This window comes from Bombus vancouverensis, chromosome 17, assembly GCF_051014615.1.
Source record: "Bombus vancouverensis nearcticus chromosome 17, iyBomVanc1_principal, whole genome shotgun sequence".
Taxonomy (NCBI): domain Eukaryota; kingdom Metazoa; phylum Arthropoda; class Insecta; order Hymenoptera; family Apidae; genus Bombus; species Bombus vancouverensis.
The window spans coordinates 2824980-2845566 of NC_134927.1; the positions used below are offsets into that span (position 1 = coordinate 2824980).

At 34.8% G+C, this 20587-nt stretch overlaps 1 protein-coding gene across 4 annotated transcripts; it reads right to left on the bottom strand.

Annotated features, from left to right (window-relative positions):
- Positions 1–702: 702 nt before the first annotated feature.
- LOC143303897 (uncharacterized) lies at positions 703–20321 on the bottom strand. 4 transcript variants are annotated; one of them, XM_076626054.1, is made up of 6 exons: positions 19748–20321; positions 19511–19603; positions 11779–11949; positions 10537–10685; positions 2174–2434; positions 703–1398 (listed from the first exon to the last, which is right to left on the bottom strand). In XM_076626054.1, exons 1-5 carry the CDS (start codon positions 19797–19799, stop codon positions 2252–2254), a joined length of 648 nt encoding a protein of 215 aa, XP_076482169.1. In that variant the 5' UTR covers positions 19800–20321; the 3' UTR covers positions 703–1398; positions 2174–2251. The 4 variants fall into 4 exon arrangements, with proteins under 4 accessions (XP_076482169.1, XP_076482168.1, XP_076482170.1 ...); XM_076626053.1 differs by having other exon boundaries at positions 19511–19606; XM_076626055.1 differs by lacking the exon at positions 2174–2434 and adding an exon at positions 8660–8866 and having other exon boundaries at positions 19511–19606; positions 19748–20320.
- Positions 20322–20587: the final 266 nt, after the last annotated feature.

Genomic DNA, 20587 nt, shown 5'->3' on the forward strand with positions numbered 1-20587 from the left:
TTACAATAATGAACATTTGCTTATAGAAGAAGACCAAATGATGACAGCGAAAAATGCGTGTGACACTACAGAATCAAAAACTTCAGCAGATCTTATGTCGAGAAATTTAGATGCTAATACACAAGAGAAGTCTTTAGAGAATAAAGATGACAAGAATCCATCTCCATCTATGTTAGATAGTAGTAAACGGAGCAGTCGTTATAATGTTGCTGCAAAGCCTGCTACTTCGCCAAAATTTGAAGAAATTGTTTATAATCAAACCAGACAATCAAACACAAATAAAATTTTGCGAAGCGCTTTAAAGACGAAATTAATCGAAGACAAGTCTGAAATAATTAATAAACAAAAGGCATCGGAAAATGTAGAAAATAAATTTGCCAAAGAAGAAAAAAGAGGTGTTAAACAAAAATCAATTTCAGATAGTGAAAACGAAACAACTGATAAGTTCGTCAACGAAGGGAAGTTCTTTTAACGAACACAGCTAGTGATAGCGATAGGTATAAATCTGTAGAAAATGATAATGCAGTAACGGGTGTAATAATAGCAACTGATGAAGCGAAACATAGAGGCAGACCTAGGAGATCGGATAAAGTCGAAGTTAAAGAAGATGAAAATACAAGTGTAAATTCCGACCAATTGCGGGGAGACGTAACCGCGAGGAGAGACGATAATAGGGGTGATTGAGTTTGTATAACACTGTGATTCACTGAATTATAAATTATATATTTCCAACACTTAGATTACACTGACGTAGAGAAATAAATAGTCAACAACTTGTCGCACGAAGATGTGATAGATATGTACGCTAGAGCAGGGCTCTTATAATGGAAATTAATGTATTAATGGACTTAGCACTATAATATATTTAGGAGAGAAGATGTATGTAATATCGTGATGTAATATGTTTACAAAACGTGGACAATAGAGATGTTAATCAGACAGAAAAGACGATTGTGGCTTAACTTGAACTATTCATACCAAACGTACAGAAAACAGCGCAATCCACACTCTCTCGGCAACGCCACTCGCAACCTCCGTCTCCGCTCGACTCGCACTCTGTTTCTCGACTCGCACTCTGCTCCTCGACTAACTATTGTCGCATTCTATTGCCCTTTTCCTAGGCCCACCGCACACGTGTTTTGCAGACGCTCGTAGCCAGGGTCACGTAGGTCTTTTCCACGAAACTATGCACTTGAAAAAACCGATGACACATTGATGGGCCCGACCTGACGCATTGAAGACACATGGCGAAACAATACAGGGAAGTGAAAGTTATGGTGGGTCCTTAGGTTTATTGAGGGTCGAAGTGACGTTACGCAGGCCGGTTGTTGTCCGGTGGCTCGAGCTGGCGCGGGCTGGCGTGCAGATGTTTTAGGCGGCGTAACAACAAGGAAGATCCTAGAAAATGAGAAGGGTGGATTAGAAGAACGAAGAAAACTCGAAGAAGATACAGAGACAGAAGTCAATTCAAAAGGTATATTAAATAATAAGTGCGATTTACTTGATACCGAAAGAGCTATTGAAATTAATGATACGGTTCAAGATATTAAATTTACTGAAGGTAGGAGCCGCACTCAAAATGATATGGAAGATGTAGTAGAAGTTTCACAAGAATTATCTAATAAAAGTAAGTTATCAGAAATAAGGATTGCACTTAACAAAATTGAATATACAAAAACTATTTTACGGAATAAAAAGAATTCATTAGAAAGAGAAAGAGGAGTAAAGGAAAAGAAGAAAATGTACAGACAGAACTGCAGAGTGCAGTGTATCAATGTGCACTAAAAATGCAAGCAACGTGACGATTACTTTTAGAACACCACAAGCACCACGAAAACACAATCAAGACCAAACAAGATCAAGTTCAAAAGTGAAGTTACGTGAGCTTATTACTGCTAACGACCAAAAATTGAATTACGATCCCGAGCATCAACTCGCTGATCTTCAAGTAGAATGTTCCGACAAAGACAGGACGACACAAGAGTTCGAGAAGCACATAGAGGACATGAAGGAGGAAGTGCGAAAATTAGAATTGCAACTCGACGAGTTACAAAAAAAAGAAAAACATACACGCACGTAAAAAGAGTTCAATCTTTTGGAATACAAATTGAAGAACTAACAATAAAATTAGAAGAAATAACACAGAAGAAATAAGTCACAAATATGAAATTGCCTGATGGCTGATGTTGATCGTTGACGTTTATAATGATTGAATTTCGTCAACGGCGCCATCTGGATCCTTGTTGAAAAATTAGAATAGCCGCAACAGCACCATTGAGCTCATCGCCCAGAGTAGAGTTTGTTCGTGAGTCGAGGAGCTGGAGAATATCTTATCCTCAAGGACATAAATTTCACCGGTTCCGGTAATGTTTTTTACGTGGTCCAAGCATTCAAACTCACAACATCGTTTTCCAAAGCGAAATTTCCAGCATGGCTGTAATAAACAGAAATCGATCAATTGTAGAGATCAATCGTCACTCGACTGCTCGAGAATTCAGGTCATCCAGAGAATAGAATAGAGACGTGGAAAAATGTAGTGCGATCATCGCAGTGGGAGGAAATAGGGGGATAGGGACCAAATGAATGAACGAGATGTTAAGGACAACTGACGATAAGTTCTTCTTTTGTCGAGAATTGCATGTTTGTGAATGGTTTGTGGGTGGTTAGGTGGAGAGAATTGAAGAGTTTGGAGGTGACTGGAAGAGTGTTTTGGGCAAGGTAGATTGCAGAATAGTTGCGGTAGCATTGTGTTAATTATGGGTTTGTACATGTAATCTTTGTATGTATCACTACATACAACCTAACGTATATCTTTAATAATACATCAGAGTTTTAGTTATTTCATAGCTATGAATTTTATACTCTATAATCTTGACGTTTTATTTCACAGAAGCGTTTGAATATCCATAAAAATTAAATGAACCAATGTATTCATTATCTTATAGAGAAGATATATTATTTTTAATTATGTTCCAATTATTTATCATGATCCTGATTTCCTTATTCTGAAAATTTGAAAGGAAGTTTTGTAGTTTGATACTTTCAGCGACAAAGGGTCAATATTGCTTTAGTATATTTCGTCACATATACATGTATATCTATATATCCACCGAAAATGCGCTTTTGTAGACAAACGCTCGATTCGCGTCATAGCTTTTAAAGCTTGTCGCATCTCAATCCGTTGGAAAAAGTTTTTCCTGTAGCATATTTTATTTTTACGAACCAACAAGGTCTTTGTTTATTTCCTTCTTTTCTTTGCTCCAATTCGCCCATTGTTTTTTCAAGGATAGTATTTCAGAGCCATTAGTCAAGTTCATTGTAACAATAAACGTACGTTTCGGAAACATTTTGTGCTGTGAAACAGAATACACTAAAGTTTGAAGGTCACATCGATTTTCGAAAGTTTATAAATGGAGGTGTATGACAGTATCACCAGCGACAGTATCACTGTCCCCAAGCGCCAAAATACGTTCTGACTACTATTTTATGTATCTCACAGAAGTATGTCTTCATTCATCATCTCCCATGCCATCCACCAACGTGTTCTTAACATGTTATCTCCTAGTAAAATATTGATGTTGAGTCAGATATCCAACTGAATAATCTTTTCGGTGTCTACTATAAGACATTTAAAACCAAGGCTCGTACACACGTGTGCTTATACGTCAGATGTAATACTTAACACGAAACCTGCTTATATTAATATTAAATTTATGCATAGTAGGATGTTCGACCTTTGTAAAAATGAAATTATAATACATACAGTTTCACCGTGGAAAAGTGAATCTTTCTAGCATGTCCACGCAAATGCAGGATAGGGGAGGACTGTGCATGCACCAAACAACTTTACGTTCGTAATTTTTCACACAAATGTACAACTGTAGGGAAAAAATTATCTCTGATTTTTCGGATGTTAGGAATCGACAATATCGCATAACGGAATGCTGTGTTCTACGTATTCTATTTTTGTTACGAAAGTGGTACAAACGAAGTCCACATAAGAATAGTACAACAAAATCGGTTGAGGTTAGGTTATCGTGCAGATATCGCGGCTTTTGCATTGGAAATCACGCAACTGCCAGTCTCGTCGTTCCTTGTAAACGAAAGAAAGGTATTGTAATCGGTCGGAATTAACATAAAACTCGTCGCATGCGACCATATGGCCTGAATGTTGAATAAACGAGAGTAGAGCGCGAGCTATGTGATTCTAACCGTTTAGGCGGAAACTAATGATTGTAACCAGAGCCGAGATATATGCCAATATTACTTTGCTCGACAAAGCGTATAAGATGAGGAGAGAATCGCGATAAGGTAGAACAAGAGACAGATATTCTCTACGTAAAGCAAGTCTGTCAACTAGATTGAAATCCTATAGCTATAACTACAGTGAATCCATATTCTGGCGAATTGTCTTTTCACAAATGAAGCTTCTGAAGAACGGAATTGATACAATAACTACTGTTCATTCATAACTACTGTTGTAAGAATCTATATATTTGTCTATCTATATCTATATATATCGATCTATATATATTTGTCAGAATGTCATTTTATCAAAAAACCCATCCTCTGTAATCATAGTTTAACGAAGCATAATTAATAGAAGAGGTAGAGCGTTAAGTGGAGATGATTTAATCACAGTTAAGTAGATAAATCTCTATATTAGTCTCTTTAATTAAAATGTCCTACGTTTTATTTGCGTCATTTTTTTCCTTCATCCAATTTAAAATGTTTAAATAACAATAGCCTATACAGTATAATTTTATGTAAAAAAAATTGATTATACCATGTTTATTACAGATATTTAACATTTTTGTGTACATACAAAATTTAAATTATACCTCGCTTGAGAACAAAAATTCTATTTATTTTCCTAACATGTACTAATAATTATTGATCAAACTAGAAAAAGCTGGAGGAGATTACTTAGGAAGATTACTTAGCATCTTATATTCCTGGCAAGGCTCGAACGTTTTATCTTCCTTTAGATTTTCCTAAGTTTCCATTTTTCTGACTTGCTATTTTAGTTAGCTTAGTATACGTGCTATACATAGGTATGTATAGTGTCATGATCGCGACAGTCGTGAGTTACCCACGCTTTATCCTCTGTAAACTATTTATAAAAGAAGAACAAATTACATGTTAGAACTTTCATTCAATTTACCAATACAAATAATTTTAAACAAGAAAAAAGACCTAATGCAGTGGTTTCAACTTAAACATATGCAACAGTTATTTACGAATAAATAGTATAAATCTTTTAGCAACATGAAATTCGCGATATTTATTCAAATATTTATATTTACAGTGCGCCATCAGCAAAGAAAACGTGTTTATCGAAACGTGCGCTATCGATTTTATGCTTTTTTATGCTTTTGCCACGCAAACAGGGAAATTGCAACTCAAAATTGAATTCGCACTGCAAAGCGTCGACGTTACGACATCAATTACATACTTCAAAAACACCGAAGGTATCACACGGAATCAGAGAGATTCTATGAGAAGTTAAACGCATAGTCACCCTATTGGGAATAGGATTGCTTTGATTCGAGCTCAAACATAGGGAAAGCTGAAAGAATCTTTTGCGGATCTTCCTTCTTCTCTACGTTGGATTTTATACAAAACGACTTTAACCTTTTCAAGGAAATACGGAAATAAGGATTTTAGATAGAGAGATTTATCTGGAAGGAAATGGATAGAAAACGTAGAACCAGTTCTTGTTGGTTGAAAGATTTTTTCTCTTCGCAGAGATTCAAGCTTTAAAGAACGATCAAATATGTGCGCAGCTGACTTACGCGTGAAGTTATTATTTAAAAAAATTGTTGCATTTAAAAGGATAAATATTAATTTAAATTTAAAAAAATTGTTAGTTCAATTATCATAAGTTTAAAGATATGTAGATATTGTATTTACATATCGAAAATCAGACAGCAATATTAATTAACACACCTAGTCAAACGCACACGTACTTTAAAACCGTGCTTTAAAATCGATATTCGCTGAAACAATACATCGCTCTGCGCTTCCAATTTGTTTTCGCACGAAGAGTCAGTCCACTCGTTGTTACCGTCACCATCTCTACCGTAATCTATATTACTCGAATAAATTCTATATCTTGATTGGAAAATCACATATTTTAACGAACTTCCTTATTTTTTGTTTTTTATGACTTTAATTGGCAATTTCCATAATGTTCTATAACTTGACAATAGACTGATAATATTTCAGGATATATATACATACATCATGTTTTTGAGGATTCTGTAGTAAAATATATTATAATAAATTATAGGAAAAACAAACTATTTAAGAAAAAATTACCACCTTCGAGTAATAAATTATAGAAGGTTACCAATGTAATTTAAAACTTAAAACTTAAAAATAATCTATTACACGTAAGAAAGAAAAAGATTTCTTCGCAAACGGTAACTCGAAAATTACAGCCATTGCTGTAGAAACATAGTTTTACAGGGAGAAGAATTTCGCTAGAAACTCTCGACGATGTCACATCAAGCGAAAATTCAATAAAGCGATTACTAACCATACTACCAGCGGCAATCGTGTTACGGCAATTCGTAAATCAGTTAGTCTTCTATTTGCAGAAACGTCTCTGGCAATATCGTCACACTCTTGATTACGTCGGCGCTATCAAATGGTCTTTGGAAGAAAGTTTTAAATCGTATCGTATTAAATTTTCCATTATCTACTTTTGCCCATGGCGTCGTTCCAACAAATGAATTCGAGTTCTGAATCGCTTTGTCTCGTATTACGATTTTATAACGGTGTTTCTTTAAACTTTAAACGATCGTAATAAATGTATTTACGGACGATGACCGATATCTGGTCTGTCTTAAAGTTTCAACTAATTAGTGCCCCGTTACTTTGGACGTTATGAAATGTTGTATAACCAAAGACTTATCTTCTCTTTTGGTAGTTGCATAAGAGAAGACTGAGCCATTGAAACGCTCGAATAGATTAGCTGATTCGCTTAACGTATTTTTACTTCCGACGAGCTAAACACAAGAGCAGAAAGCACATAAGGAATAATACAGAAACGTCAAACGTATACAGAAATATATTTCGTAAAAGCATTAGTACGTAACATGTCTTTATAATTCTATTTATGTATAGTAAAATGGCTTGTATCCATTTTCATGAATTATGACTGACATTTCAAAGCATTCATGTAGATATGTAACTCTGGTTAATTAATAATTTAACAATGCGTCATGAAACGTATCATTTTCGTTTCTTCCTTTGTTTCGTTATACACGGAAACGAATTTGTAAATAAAGATGTATAATCAACGATAACATATGACAGCGAGTATAATAACTGTCAGCAAAGGAAGACGTCGGTAAAATGATTGTGGCTGATTTCAGTGTATCGGTAAATAAGCTTTGACAGACGTTGCCGGGGGACTCGGTGTCGGTGAAACCGCGTCGATCAAATGATTGTCAGTAATTTAAAGATAACCCAATTTATTGATCTGTCTCCCCTTCATGGCGTTGTACGTCTCTCTATAAAACATATTCTACCTCGGAGGGCTGAAAAATTTAACTTGGTCTCACTGGACTGGACTGTAAGTAAGAAAATTGAAATGCAAAATCCACGTGTGAGCGCAACGGTTTAGATGGAAAGTTCGATAGGACAATTATGTATATTAGCCTGAAAGAAAGCTCGTGGCTTCGCACGCAACACGTAATTTCCCTCGCTGAAATAATCCTATTACAACGATACGATTTAAAATTTTCCTTAACAGACCTCGCAATGTAATTCTTCATCTACAATTTTTTATTCGGCCTGAAACAAGAGACTTTCGAAGCCTTATAGAGTCTCGCGAATCTAAAAGTCAGGTTTCAACGTATTTTCGCGTCTTATTCTATAATACTGAAGACATTAAAGGTGTTAACGATTATTGTCTCACTATGTACGTACATCAAACGAGTACTTACGTAAGAGACGAATGGAAATGGAAACAGCCGAGAATAATTGAAGATAATTTGAATACGTTCCAGGCTATAATACAATTTCTCGTGAACCGTAATTGATTCGCAGAAGGGAATTGCTGCTTCTCACGACTAGCAAAGTGTTTCGCAAAAAAAAAAAAGAAAGAAAAAAGAAAAATGGTATCGGAAGGATAGAAAAAAAGCGGTGGCCTACATCAAGCAATCTTCATGCCGATAATGTATTTATTATTCAGTTCGTTCATTTTCTATCGCGTAACAGACACTGGGATAACTGACAGAACGAGCGTATAAATCTTGCATCTCTCGACCTGACTTCTCCCGATGGAAAAATATTTACTGGTCTGGAATCGTGCATCGCTAATTAGTAAAAAAGTAATAAGCAAGAAAGCAATTATACTACCGGATTGGTATTTCTATTTTATTAGAGATTAATTAACCTGAGTAAACCAACAAAAACTTATCGAAAATCAATCGAAATTAAATCACCTTTTCAAACAGGCTATAAATAGCCAACTAATATTTGCAGTAATAAACTTCACTTTCGAATAAAGTATACGCTCTATAAATTGTAAATTGATAATTTCGTTATTATATCATTTTTCTTAGTCTAAACTGAATTCAGTGAAAAGAGCTTTCAATTGAATTACACACTTCATTAGTTTATGAATTATATTCGTTACCATACGTACAAAAGAAGGGTGACTGGTTTAAAAATTCAAAGGGTAGAACCTCCAAGCTCACGATTGGAAACAGATTCAGTTCAATGGTTTAATTTGCCATTTAATTGAATTCTCTGGCAATTTCAGCGAACTGTGGGCTTTAGAAGTGTCCAGCATTCAAAGGCAAGACCTCCTCCATCTTTCTCTTTCTTTCAGTTCCAACCTCAAGTAATTGACCTGTTAATTCGACGCTATATTTACATGCTAGCAAGGGATTCAGACGACTTCATTGCGTTAAATTCGCAATTTAGCAAACACGAATGTCTCAATCAATTTGTAGTTCGAAACAAATAAAAGATAATCAATTTTTCAAAATAACAATCGATATGTTCAATGCATTTGTCGATGCATTTGATCGTTATGTTCATTTAGCATTTTTATAATAAAAGCGTAGAACACATGTACATACACATAATATTCCATGAAATGATTTATACAGACTATGAGTCTCGTTTTATCATATTATAAAAGAATGAATTTCTCCCAATAAATGTAACTTCATACAAAATCTCGTTTAAAAAATTCAGTTTTTATTCTCATCAAATTAATTTAATATCGGAATATGTCATTTTAGTCGTTATAAAAATTTTATGTCAAAAAGCGTTCACAGATACATATATAAATAAATGTCCAATCCTATGCATCTATTTAAATCATTATTTAAATTCATAATTTATGAAATCTAAACTTAAATATTTATTAACAATATTCTGACGAATATGTAATGAAAGATAAAAGCAGCTTTATTTTTTTTATAGGATGGCTCATGCTTTTTATTCATTTTATGTTTTTCGTTGTCAGCGCGTAACTACCTATCAGCCGCATGAATGCCAGGTTTTACTACTCAGAAGCGAAGAAGCGAAGAAGCAAATATACGTTACCTTGCATGGAAAAACGTTAGATACATATAAAAGTCATAACGTAGCTATTTACACATGGGGAATATTTATTTTTGTATGAAATATTTTTGCTTCTGAATTCTCATTATAAATGTACGTCCATTTCCTACGTTAAAGTACGTCTCTGCTTTGAAAACCTTCATTTAAATATAACGGTTAACAAAATATTATTAGAGAAATATTAAAACGAGACGCTAAAAGAACATTTTAATAAAGTACAAATGATTATTTGTTCTTTATTAAATTGCACTGCTGTAACTCTAATTTTATTAAATTCTAAATGAATCATTTATAAACTGAACCGGAATATAAAATTTTATTCCGCAAAAATCATAAAGTTGAAAGTTAGGAACGAATAACAAATGAATAACCTAGTTTCATTAAAAGGCACGTGGTTAAGGTACGCCAATCCGCGTAATAACTTTGACACTCCAATTATTATAAAATATGTATCCTTAAGGGATTTTTTTGCGCGAATGCAAAATACTTTTCATACGTGCAACTGAATAAATGGGGCGTGATTTTCAATATTTCTTTTTGTAGAATTTATAACAAAGTAACTTTTTCACAAATGTTTTCGCTAACATTTTTACAACGTAAATGTCTTCTTTTGTAATTAATAATTTCAACATTTCTCTGAACAGTTTCGTTGCGATAAAAAAAATATACAAAGCTTATGACGTGCTTGTTTAAAAATATTTATACGGAACAAGACTTTGAATTTGTCAGACCAATCGTTCTAACGAACGAATAAATTAAACGACTCGTAACAAAAAATTATTCCTGTCCATGTTTCTCTTTGTAAAAGTAATTCAAGGCAAGTTAGATGAATCGCTGTGTACCCTATTCGCGTAGCATGTGCTTTAACGACCAGCGTGCAAGCGTTAACGGTGTGCTTTAGTTTCTCTCTGGTTGTGTTAAGTGTTTAAGTAATGAGCATATACTCACTTCGGGCGGGTGGCATACGATCGACGTGCACCAGGCCGGCCTCGAATTATAGCAGATGCAGTAACTGCAAACCGAAAGTCCGTCCTCAAGCGTAAGAGCATGTCGAATGGTTTCTCCATGAAAGTCAACACAGCTGCTGTTTGTAGCATCTGAAAACGATTCTCAGCTTGAATATCTTTGCCATTCGACGGTCGTACGCGCAGTTACGTTAACCGTTTCAACGCCACTCAGCGTGATCATGCTGTACGCGTAGTGTGGTGAACTGTGTCGCGATGTTTGGTTACGATTGTCAATTCACAACGCGCTCGGTTCCGAACGTAGCTTGTCGCTAGTCTATCAGAGTTTCCTCTCGTAATTACTTTTCTTTCAAATAATCGTAAACCAAATAAAGAAAAAACTAATGTATAAATTACCTCTTGAATTGAAAAACCAATTACAGAACGTCACACAAACAAAAGGTAAAGCACGAATATTTGGCAACCTTTTGACTCTTTAGTGTAACGTTTCTGATATAGCTGATGAAGTGAAGCGTGAACGCGTTGAACGGTATGTTTCGACAAAAAAAAAAGAGCAGTGCAATCGAGTTGATCGGCACTTCTCGTAAATAAATAAACGAAGCGCTATTGCGCTTCATGGTACAATCCGATACGGATTTTTAAAACATCCCTGATACTGAAACGGCTAATAGCGTTACGAAAACGATCGTGCCAGGAAATTTTTGTTCAACGGATCCGCATTGCGGCTGCCACGATGCTTCTACGTAGCATTGATGCTTCATCGATGAAGCACGATTGAAATTGGATATTCGATTTCTTACTGGGGAGAGAGTTTTCATATCGTGTTTACTGTTTCACTTCGCAAGTGTGCTTTACAGTATACGTTAGAACTTGAAATCGAGCTATTTGAGTTAAAGTCGCTTGTAGCTTGAAATGACGTTTAAAGGATATAAGAATAATAGAAGGCTAAAATTCAAAAGTGTATATATACATTACTAATATATAATGCCTATAATATATAATATAATAAATAATAATGCCTATATATTGACTACTTTATCAATTAATTAAATCCGTGCATATCAAGTTTTCTATAATTTAGTACTTTCGTGTAACTACAGAAATTTGATGCAATATAAAACTTGATTAAAACAGCGATTCATTAGGAAACGAGAATAATGATGCAAATATTTTTTGTAGCCATTATATAGGATTTCGATCGCATAATTAATCAGTATCAACTTACCATTCTTTAACGAAAAAGCGTAAAGAGGGACAGGCGGTACGGAGACCGCAATTATGATTACTTTCAAAAAAAATCTCCAACAATACATCTTCTTAGTTGTAATCAGATCAGATGCGATCAGATGCGGATCAGAAAAGAAATTTAGCAGTGACCAGCAATAGCCAGAAGTATCTGCAACAGAAATCAGAATACACTCGTTTTCGCATGGTTGGATCAATTTCGCGTGGGACTAACCTGATTGAACCTAACGCGGGATAATTGCTCAACTCACGACCTTAATCAGCCCGCTTGATTCTCTGTAAATGCTTGAAATTGACGCTTGGATTCTTTCCAGATTAACTAGCTTTGCCCTCCCCCCCTCCCGTTATCTATTTTCTTAGATCGACTTAAACTGCCGCAACATATTATCTTTCTTCTTTTCTTTTCTTTTCTTTTCTTTTGATCTTTTAAAGCCCTAAATCGCTGGCTATTATATTTTGTACACTCAATTACTCTGTAAGTCATAAGTACATATGTTTTACAACGTTATTTGTCATATTTCAGTTAAACCCCAGAAAAGCCAGAAATATATTTGCAGCGTGTTTTAACGCGTCCCTGGCAAAGATCTCAAAAACGAGTTGCGACACAATTTAAAGCGACAAATAGCACCGCGTGTCTCGTTGTGGTAACACACGGTTCGCCAGCTTTTTAAAGCGCTCTCCGTTTGCTTTTTCCTCTCTTCCCTGTCTCTTCGTTTTTTCTTAACGAGCAAAACCATTTTCGCGAGGACGAGAGTACGGAAATGACGTACTGGCAATTTTGTTTTGTGATAATACAAGCAGCTCGGTTTCAGTGAATTAAACTTGGCCCCAAGCTTCTACTTATCCCTACCTTCCTTTCCTTTATTTTCCCTTCTATATCGGTTTTGCGGTTTTCCACATTTCCATCACAATAAACCATGTTTTTTCTCGATTTTACATGTTAGCCAATGATTCACGGCAAAAGCGTCGACTGTAAAAATATTTGTAGTTGCAATAGCAACAAGTATGTTTTCTCAAATAGAAAATATTGGCAGCGTACACGCTGGCAAAACAATTCATGAATAGCTCGTCCTCTGCTTGTTATTTGTTTCGATACTGTTAGCAAACAAATTCATGAAACATACTGGTATAGCGTAAAATGAACATAAAAGTTTTGCGTACACTTGAGAGCTGAACTTTGGCTGTTATACGTATATTATATATATACGCACACAGTTATGTATATGTATATATATATAGAAAATTCCTTAGAACTTTGAGCTTAATAACATATTAAAATCATTAACATTAAGGAGGTGAACTTTACTTACCAATTACCAAAGTTTCTTCCGCCAAATAATACATAAAAATTGAAAAAGATAATGTAACTAGTTTTAACTTTTTTTTGTGTTATAATTTGAATCACTCGATTTATCCGACTGAGGATGGTCGATCGCAATCTCAATTTATACATATTCTCATCGCATGAAATAGATCACATGAGGGATTTTCAAAAGTCGATGGAATATTAATGGCGATTAATTATTTACAGGTGTATTCTGTGCGGCTAAAGCAGTCACCTAATGAATTATTGAGTACCAGCAATGTTAGCGGTAAACAGGATTGCGGCTATGAATGATTCTCTAATGTGTATATTAGAGATGAATTTGATAATTTATCCTCATAATATGCAATCCGCTTTTAAGTGGAAATCATAATTAACAATTTCTGTTTGATCAAATATGAAGAGCAGATAAATCGATACGCTTAAATCAATATTAGAATTTCTTAACATTTTTATCAAATATTTTAGCACTGTAGAAGCGTCGTAGTAGAGAAATATTAGGTTGTTCCAAAAGTTTCTTTCGTTTTATAAGAAAGTAATAGATGTACAACATTTTTCGTTTTATATTATTTTATTGAATTACGTGTGATCCACCTTTTTCCAATTTAATATAAAATAATATAGAATAACATAACTGTCATTTCTTTATAAAACGAAAGAAACTTGGCACAACCTAATAGGAATTTACTTTTATTATCCATTATAAAAATGGATTGTTAATCCTCTAGGAGATACGAACAATATAATTGCAATTAATAAGGAATAAGCTAGCATAACTTAAACCAGCTTTTGCAGAAAGCTATTAGCTGAAGATGTTTATTAAACAATGACAACATGAATTTTCTTAAGTACCCCATTTGGTACTTAATCTACTTCGTAAGTACTGTGTGTCCTAGCCTTCAAAGGATGCAATTTTAACCAGAATGTTTCACATTACCTACCCGTATTGTTTCCTTGTAATATAATTTATATTTACATTATCTACGTTACGTTACATTCTACGCGTTAATGTAATGTGATTTTTATTTCTAATCGAAGTTATTTAAAATTTGTAGTATCTCAATAAAAAATTAACAGCCTGCAAAAACTTCACAGAAGCATTAGTATCTTCGAAACTATTGAATTCAAATGGCTAATATTCTTTAACAATATGCACTCGACGACGTTTATCGAGAGAAGTGATACTATTATGTGACGTAATAGTTAAACTTTCAATTCATATACATATATCGTTTATGAAAAAGTAGTCATTCTGCTTTTGTGATCTGTGACACACTATAAATTCTCATAAGCTAACTAACGCGTAATCTTCTGTAACGTATTAATATAATATAGGTATGTATATCTCGACTTTGAGCAACCAATTGGTGATAAATAAGCTTTAGTACATACTTCTTACACGTAACAAGAGACCAATTAACATCTCTGCTCTTAAAAGAAAAACGAAAGAAACTCTGAAAAGCTGCAGAGTTCAGGTCGAATAACACCAGCTCAGATAAATGACCCTCTAACTTACCTTTGTCCTCATCGACGTCAGTGATTTTAAAGCTAGTTATAAAGTGCACTTCTCAGCCAGCGTCCACGGCAGTCAATATTATTTAACGGATCTTAACGCGATGTAAAAAGGGAAAAAGGAGGAAAGAAGGAACAGGGAAGCAAAGAGAAGAAACGAATTTTTCATTTTCTCGAAACTGGATCAAGTTTCAGGCTGCTCGCCAAAGAGTCTGTAGCTAACGAGACAAGATTAGACAAACCACGCTTTAAAATTTCCACAGAACTATAATAATCCTCGAAATCAATACGATTTCAAATCGATCCATCGCCTGATTAAAAAATGAGATAGGATGAAGCTCACTAGTCGACCTTTGAACTTTCAATAGTGCTTACGGCTCGTATACTCTAGTTTGAATGCTACAATGTAAGCCAAGTCAACTGTAACTAGCGTTCGCGTGATTGTCGCTATCTATTATTCACGCGTTACACGTTCACCAGACAAACGCGTCTACCGGTTGACATTGTTTTCTGTCCTGAGTTTCAAAGCAATTATGTTGCTTCGTGTAATCAAATCTCGCCAAACTAACGATAAGTTCTTGTTTGATCTTACACAGTTACTAAAACTATACAAGTTAAACCAATCTAGCCTAAACAAGTAATGTCGTTATATATTCTTTTTTAAATCTATATATTGTTTAATAAATCGTGGTTAGGATATAGTAGCTGACAAAAATATTCGGACAAATATATTTGTAGAAACATTTTAGGAGTGTATTATGCATAGTGGCACCATTTAATACTGTACTGTGACTATCATGGTCGTGTTGGTATTATTCGAAACTAATCTGAAAATCTGTATGGAATTTGTAAGATATTTAGTACGAGTACTGTGCATTACTGATATGTACACAACCGAGACGAGATAACGAAGGTACTGCTCTCCATCGTTCATCGCTACGCGTTGCTAATAGCAACGTATAATGCATATATATCTCGCAAAGACCATAAAAGTACCCAATGGAACCACGTTTAATATTTGATAATAATGTCCCATTACAGTTTCGTCATTTTCAATTAATTAAACACGACCCTCTCTTTAAAAATTAGAAGATAAAATACGTAATACAAATCTACTCGAAATCTTTTAAACCTTACGGACGACTACTTATGGTCTTTAAAAGCAGCAGGGATTAGCAGAATATTAACTGCGGATTTTTCTTGGACCGCAGCATGCAATATGGAATATGGTTATTAAAATGTACACTGAAAATTTCATATCCATAAGATACTCGTGCTTGTAGAACCTTGAAACTGAATTCTTAACCCAAATAGTCGACCGCGATACTCGAGAAATTTTGCGAAGCTGACGTCAATACCAATATGTACCGTCGTTGTGCTATTATTTCGTGATAAGCCGTATTGATTGCACTTCCATTTCACGGAATTAATTTTTCCACACAAAAAGTGATAACGATAATCGAAAAAGGAAAAATATACTACCACTTTTCGTATCAGCATACACAAGCGCACTCGATTTTACACGAGTATACAATTTGCAAATTCGACGGAACGATCGGATTTAATTATTTTTTCGATATTTCAGGCATCAAGTTCTATTTACACATCGAACGTTGAAATACGGCGAAATACAAAATGTACAAACCACTCTGGACATTAATTAACTTTAAACGTTATTGATTAATTAAAGAAACCAACCATTGTGTTGATTTTTACACTTTGAAAAATTGTTATCCACTTTTGCTTTGTTTAAAAATTGAAAAAAAAAATACGTTTATTGTAAGTCACGAGTATCTCTTTTATTTATTTAAACTTTAGATCAAATATTACAATTTATAAATATATCATTTATTTAGATATACTTGTAATATCTGTTTTATAAGTTTGTACAACCATTTATCTATTTATCTATTTTATTTGCACATAATCTTTAAAGACTGATTTTGTAAAGAATAAAAAATTGTGATTCTATTTAAAAACGATCGTGTCAGACTCAAGTGATAAGCGATATATATTTCAGCGATATATATATTCAGATTTCACCATCACATAAACGGTGCTATTGGAAACGTTTCACAATGGACGTCTTACAAGCGCCTGCGATGTCCGTCATATGTAAAGCTATACCACTGAATCACGGCCGCCATTTAGTGATTAAGGTCGATCACTTAGAGCTGTTAATCCGACATAATGGCGAGCAATACATCGAAGACATTATTGGAAACACAGTTACAGTTCAATTTCATTGAGCTTATTTGCAAATAAATGTGTACAATATATTTTAGAGGTTTTAAATATTATTGCTGACTAAACTTCGCGTCTGCGCATCATCTTTCTTTAACTTTTTTTGCATTTTCTTATCGACGCATGAAGACGAAATGCGTAAATTTTATTATTTATTTAAACATTACTATATTGTGCTCAAAGTAGCGGAATATCGTTTTATTATCAATATATGAAGAACTAAAATAATTAAAAAAGAATTAAAAAAATATGTAGTTCAATCAATACTTCGTGTATTTTTCTATCTCCACAAGACAATATCCGGACCAGTTACGCTTACAGTATCAACAAAGATTTGTCCAGCCATACGGAATAAGTCGTACTCAGTAGTTTAAAAGTATTAACCGCACGAACTCCAGAAACACTTTTGAAGTAACTTTCGAACCAATAAATCCCCGAACTAAGAACTGTCATATTTCGTCTCTATTTATCGAATATTGTTAGAAAATGCAAAAAAAAAGAAGTTAAATAGAAAAAGTACTTGGAAACTTAAAAGAAAAAATCTCGAAAAATCTCTTAATACTTTTTACTGTCGTCTTGAGACGCACTATATGTTAAGCTTCTTCGTAGTTACAACTTTTACCGCAGATGTAACGAACTGACAAATGCTAAATTTTAAATAAATGTTTTTAAATAAATGTTTAAAATAATACATTAAATGTATTAACTTTGTTGCGCAGTTTCATTTAATTTCTTACGATACGGAGGGTTTAATTACGTTTAAGATATCTATTTGAATCTTTTAAATTCGAAGTTTTTTAAAAAATTACCTTAAACTTTATAAAATTAAATCGTCTTTCCACTTTGTTGTATCATAAAACAGTCGTCTTAAAATATTCTATATTTTCCTCGTCTTAAAAAATCTCCCTACAGAAAGAATAAAGAAGAATAAATTTCCATACGTTAAATTTCGCGTGATTGATGGAATACATAACGATAACGAGAACTAACTAGCGACAACAAGCAACCATTAGCAAGGACAACTGGCGACTATAACTGTCGTCTCTATGATGTATGGCGACTAAGGAGAACAGCCAGCAACTACGGATTACATGTAACAACCAATTGCCCCACTTCTAAAAGGCAACTAACTTGCAAACCCTTTGATGGTTTCTGTAGCGTGATATACCCCTTGAACGTGGTTAAAGAATGTGGTCGCCGCTGGACGGCGGTTTGACAGCAGAGCGATCTCGCCAATTCAAAGCTTGACATTACAAACTACCGAGAATCATTAGGCTCGTTATCGAGCATCTAGCTTTCAGAAGGTGCTTTATCATATGATATGACTTCACGATATTTTTATAGCAAGAAGAATGGCCAACCTCTAACAAAACAAATTTTTACTAAGTGCTGCATGTGAACTGCAGGCCGGCCTACTAGGGAAATTTGACGAATGAATAAACTAAAATATATACGAATATATTCGTTATATCATAAAATGCCCGCATTATGTTCTCTAACACCATAGAGGAAGCTAAATTTATATATTAAAAAATTGGAATACCTGTTGTAAGAGAGTTAATTAAATTCTAACCTATCGATGACTCCATAAAAACCTTTATTTCCTAAAAATGTATATCTTCCAAATTCTCCTTAGAAAGTATCATAGAGAAAATATGAAACCTGAAAAGTACATCACGCTGATGCCTCGATCAACCCTCGTGCTTCGCAGTCCATGTGTCCGAGCGATGAATTCCCTCCAAACAAGGAAAAACCAAAGGGAGGTCTTCTTCGAAGGACGTGAGAGGGTAAGGAAAGCAACGGGAACGATGATCACGCAATATACTGGCGGCGTACGTATAGAACGGCTGTTGCGAGAGAGTTCGCAAGAAACAAGAAGAAAAAAGGAATCGTAGGCCGACGCGATTATACGCTGTCGACGGACAAACAGCGACTGAGCCTAACTGAAACGAACTCTGTCGCAGTATGAGCACGGGCTACGTTCGCGGGTCGATCGAACACGTTCTGCGCCTCTCCTCGGCACCGGCGTCAAAACCACCCCCGACGAGCGCAACGCACTGGTGCACATGCAATATTAACCACTGGTCTTTCCTTTTTCGCGCGATATTATATCAGCACCTATGATACCATTTCAAAGACCGCAATCAAAACATTAAATACCGCATTAAAGCCATACAATAATTCGCAATATTCATTCGTAAACGTTATTGTATATGTACTTAATTAATCGTTATTATGTTTCGAATGATTTACTACCTCGTATTCCATAAGCAGATATATGGTTCATTTTCACCTCAAGTACGATATAATTTCTAACAAATGTTTATAATTCACAATGTAAAATATTTATAATTCATTGGAAATATTTTTCTATCACGGTATAGTGGTCAAATTTCACATAAATCACAAAGCTATACTCACGACATGACAAATCATGAAGATGTCATGAAAAATGGCATCCGTCCATATATATTCAAACGCAACGAACAAGTTCGAACTTTTCGAGAACAAACGATTTGTTCGATAACATCTGTCGCGAGCTTCTCTTCCTTTAACGATAACAATTGACAACTAAAGCTCGAGAGGCTCGTAAGGATGAACAGCGACGAGTATCTAGAAGCTATGTACTCACCTGGGCAAGGAGACTCCAACACCAAGGACGTTGGAAGTTTCGAGAAGCGATGATGGAAACTGAAGTAGCACGTCAGGTCAACTCCGGCGAAAACTGCTAAAGAAAGAAAAATCCAACTAATTTGTTTCCAACGATAAAATGAAATTAATTTGTTTCACAAATTATTAACTGGATATTATTCAAAAATTATTCAAAATTCGCTTGATTGATTCACGGCCCGGGACATTTGGGTCATACCATTTTGGTAATGGACGAAAATGGCAGAAGGAAGAACGACCGTTTTTTTCATATTTCTCTTTCCCCGGGAAACGATGGAATGCCCGAGCACCTTGTTTCATTTCCTCTCGACATCAATTTCAATCTTTTTAAACGAAATATAATCTGAACGATGAAAAGTTCATTCAAATAATGCTCCGCGCCAGACACTCACGAAAATTAAGAAGAAACACGGAAAATTCGCGAATAAAACGGATTTCTTTGTCCTAGTGAGATAATAAACCTCGTTCACGTATTGGTTTTTGAAATCAATATATCCACCAATGTGCACTCGTTTAACAAGGGTGATGGAACGTGCCAAAAATCTCTCAAGAGGGTCTTGGCAACGGAAGAGTCGAAAACGTCACAATTATGAATGAAAAATTCGAATAGTTGCTGATTTTACAGTCGAAACCGATAAAGAACTCCAGATATTCCCCCAATTAATTTACAATAAATTCGCGAAAATGATCGATTGCTGACGTCATTGTATTCTAGAAAGATTGTAAAACGATAAGAATTTATTGAAAAAACTTATATTCGATGATAACACTTCTAATAAGAGTACTAAGAGGAGCGATTCTGTACTCACCTTCCTGTCTCGAAGTACCGAACGCAATTAACCGTCCGCCCAGGATGGAACCGTTCGGAACTTTTGTAAGTCACTGCACGGCCGCTGCTTATGGCGGAAATGTAATAGATATAAGTACAGAGCGCGTGAGCGAACTAAAAACGCGATAGAGAAGTAGAGAGAGGATGTTCCGTCCTTGTCTAATGACGCGCACTTGTACAGGAAATATGTAACAGAGGTATACGAGCAGC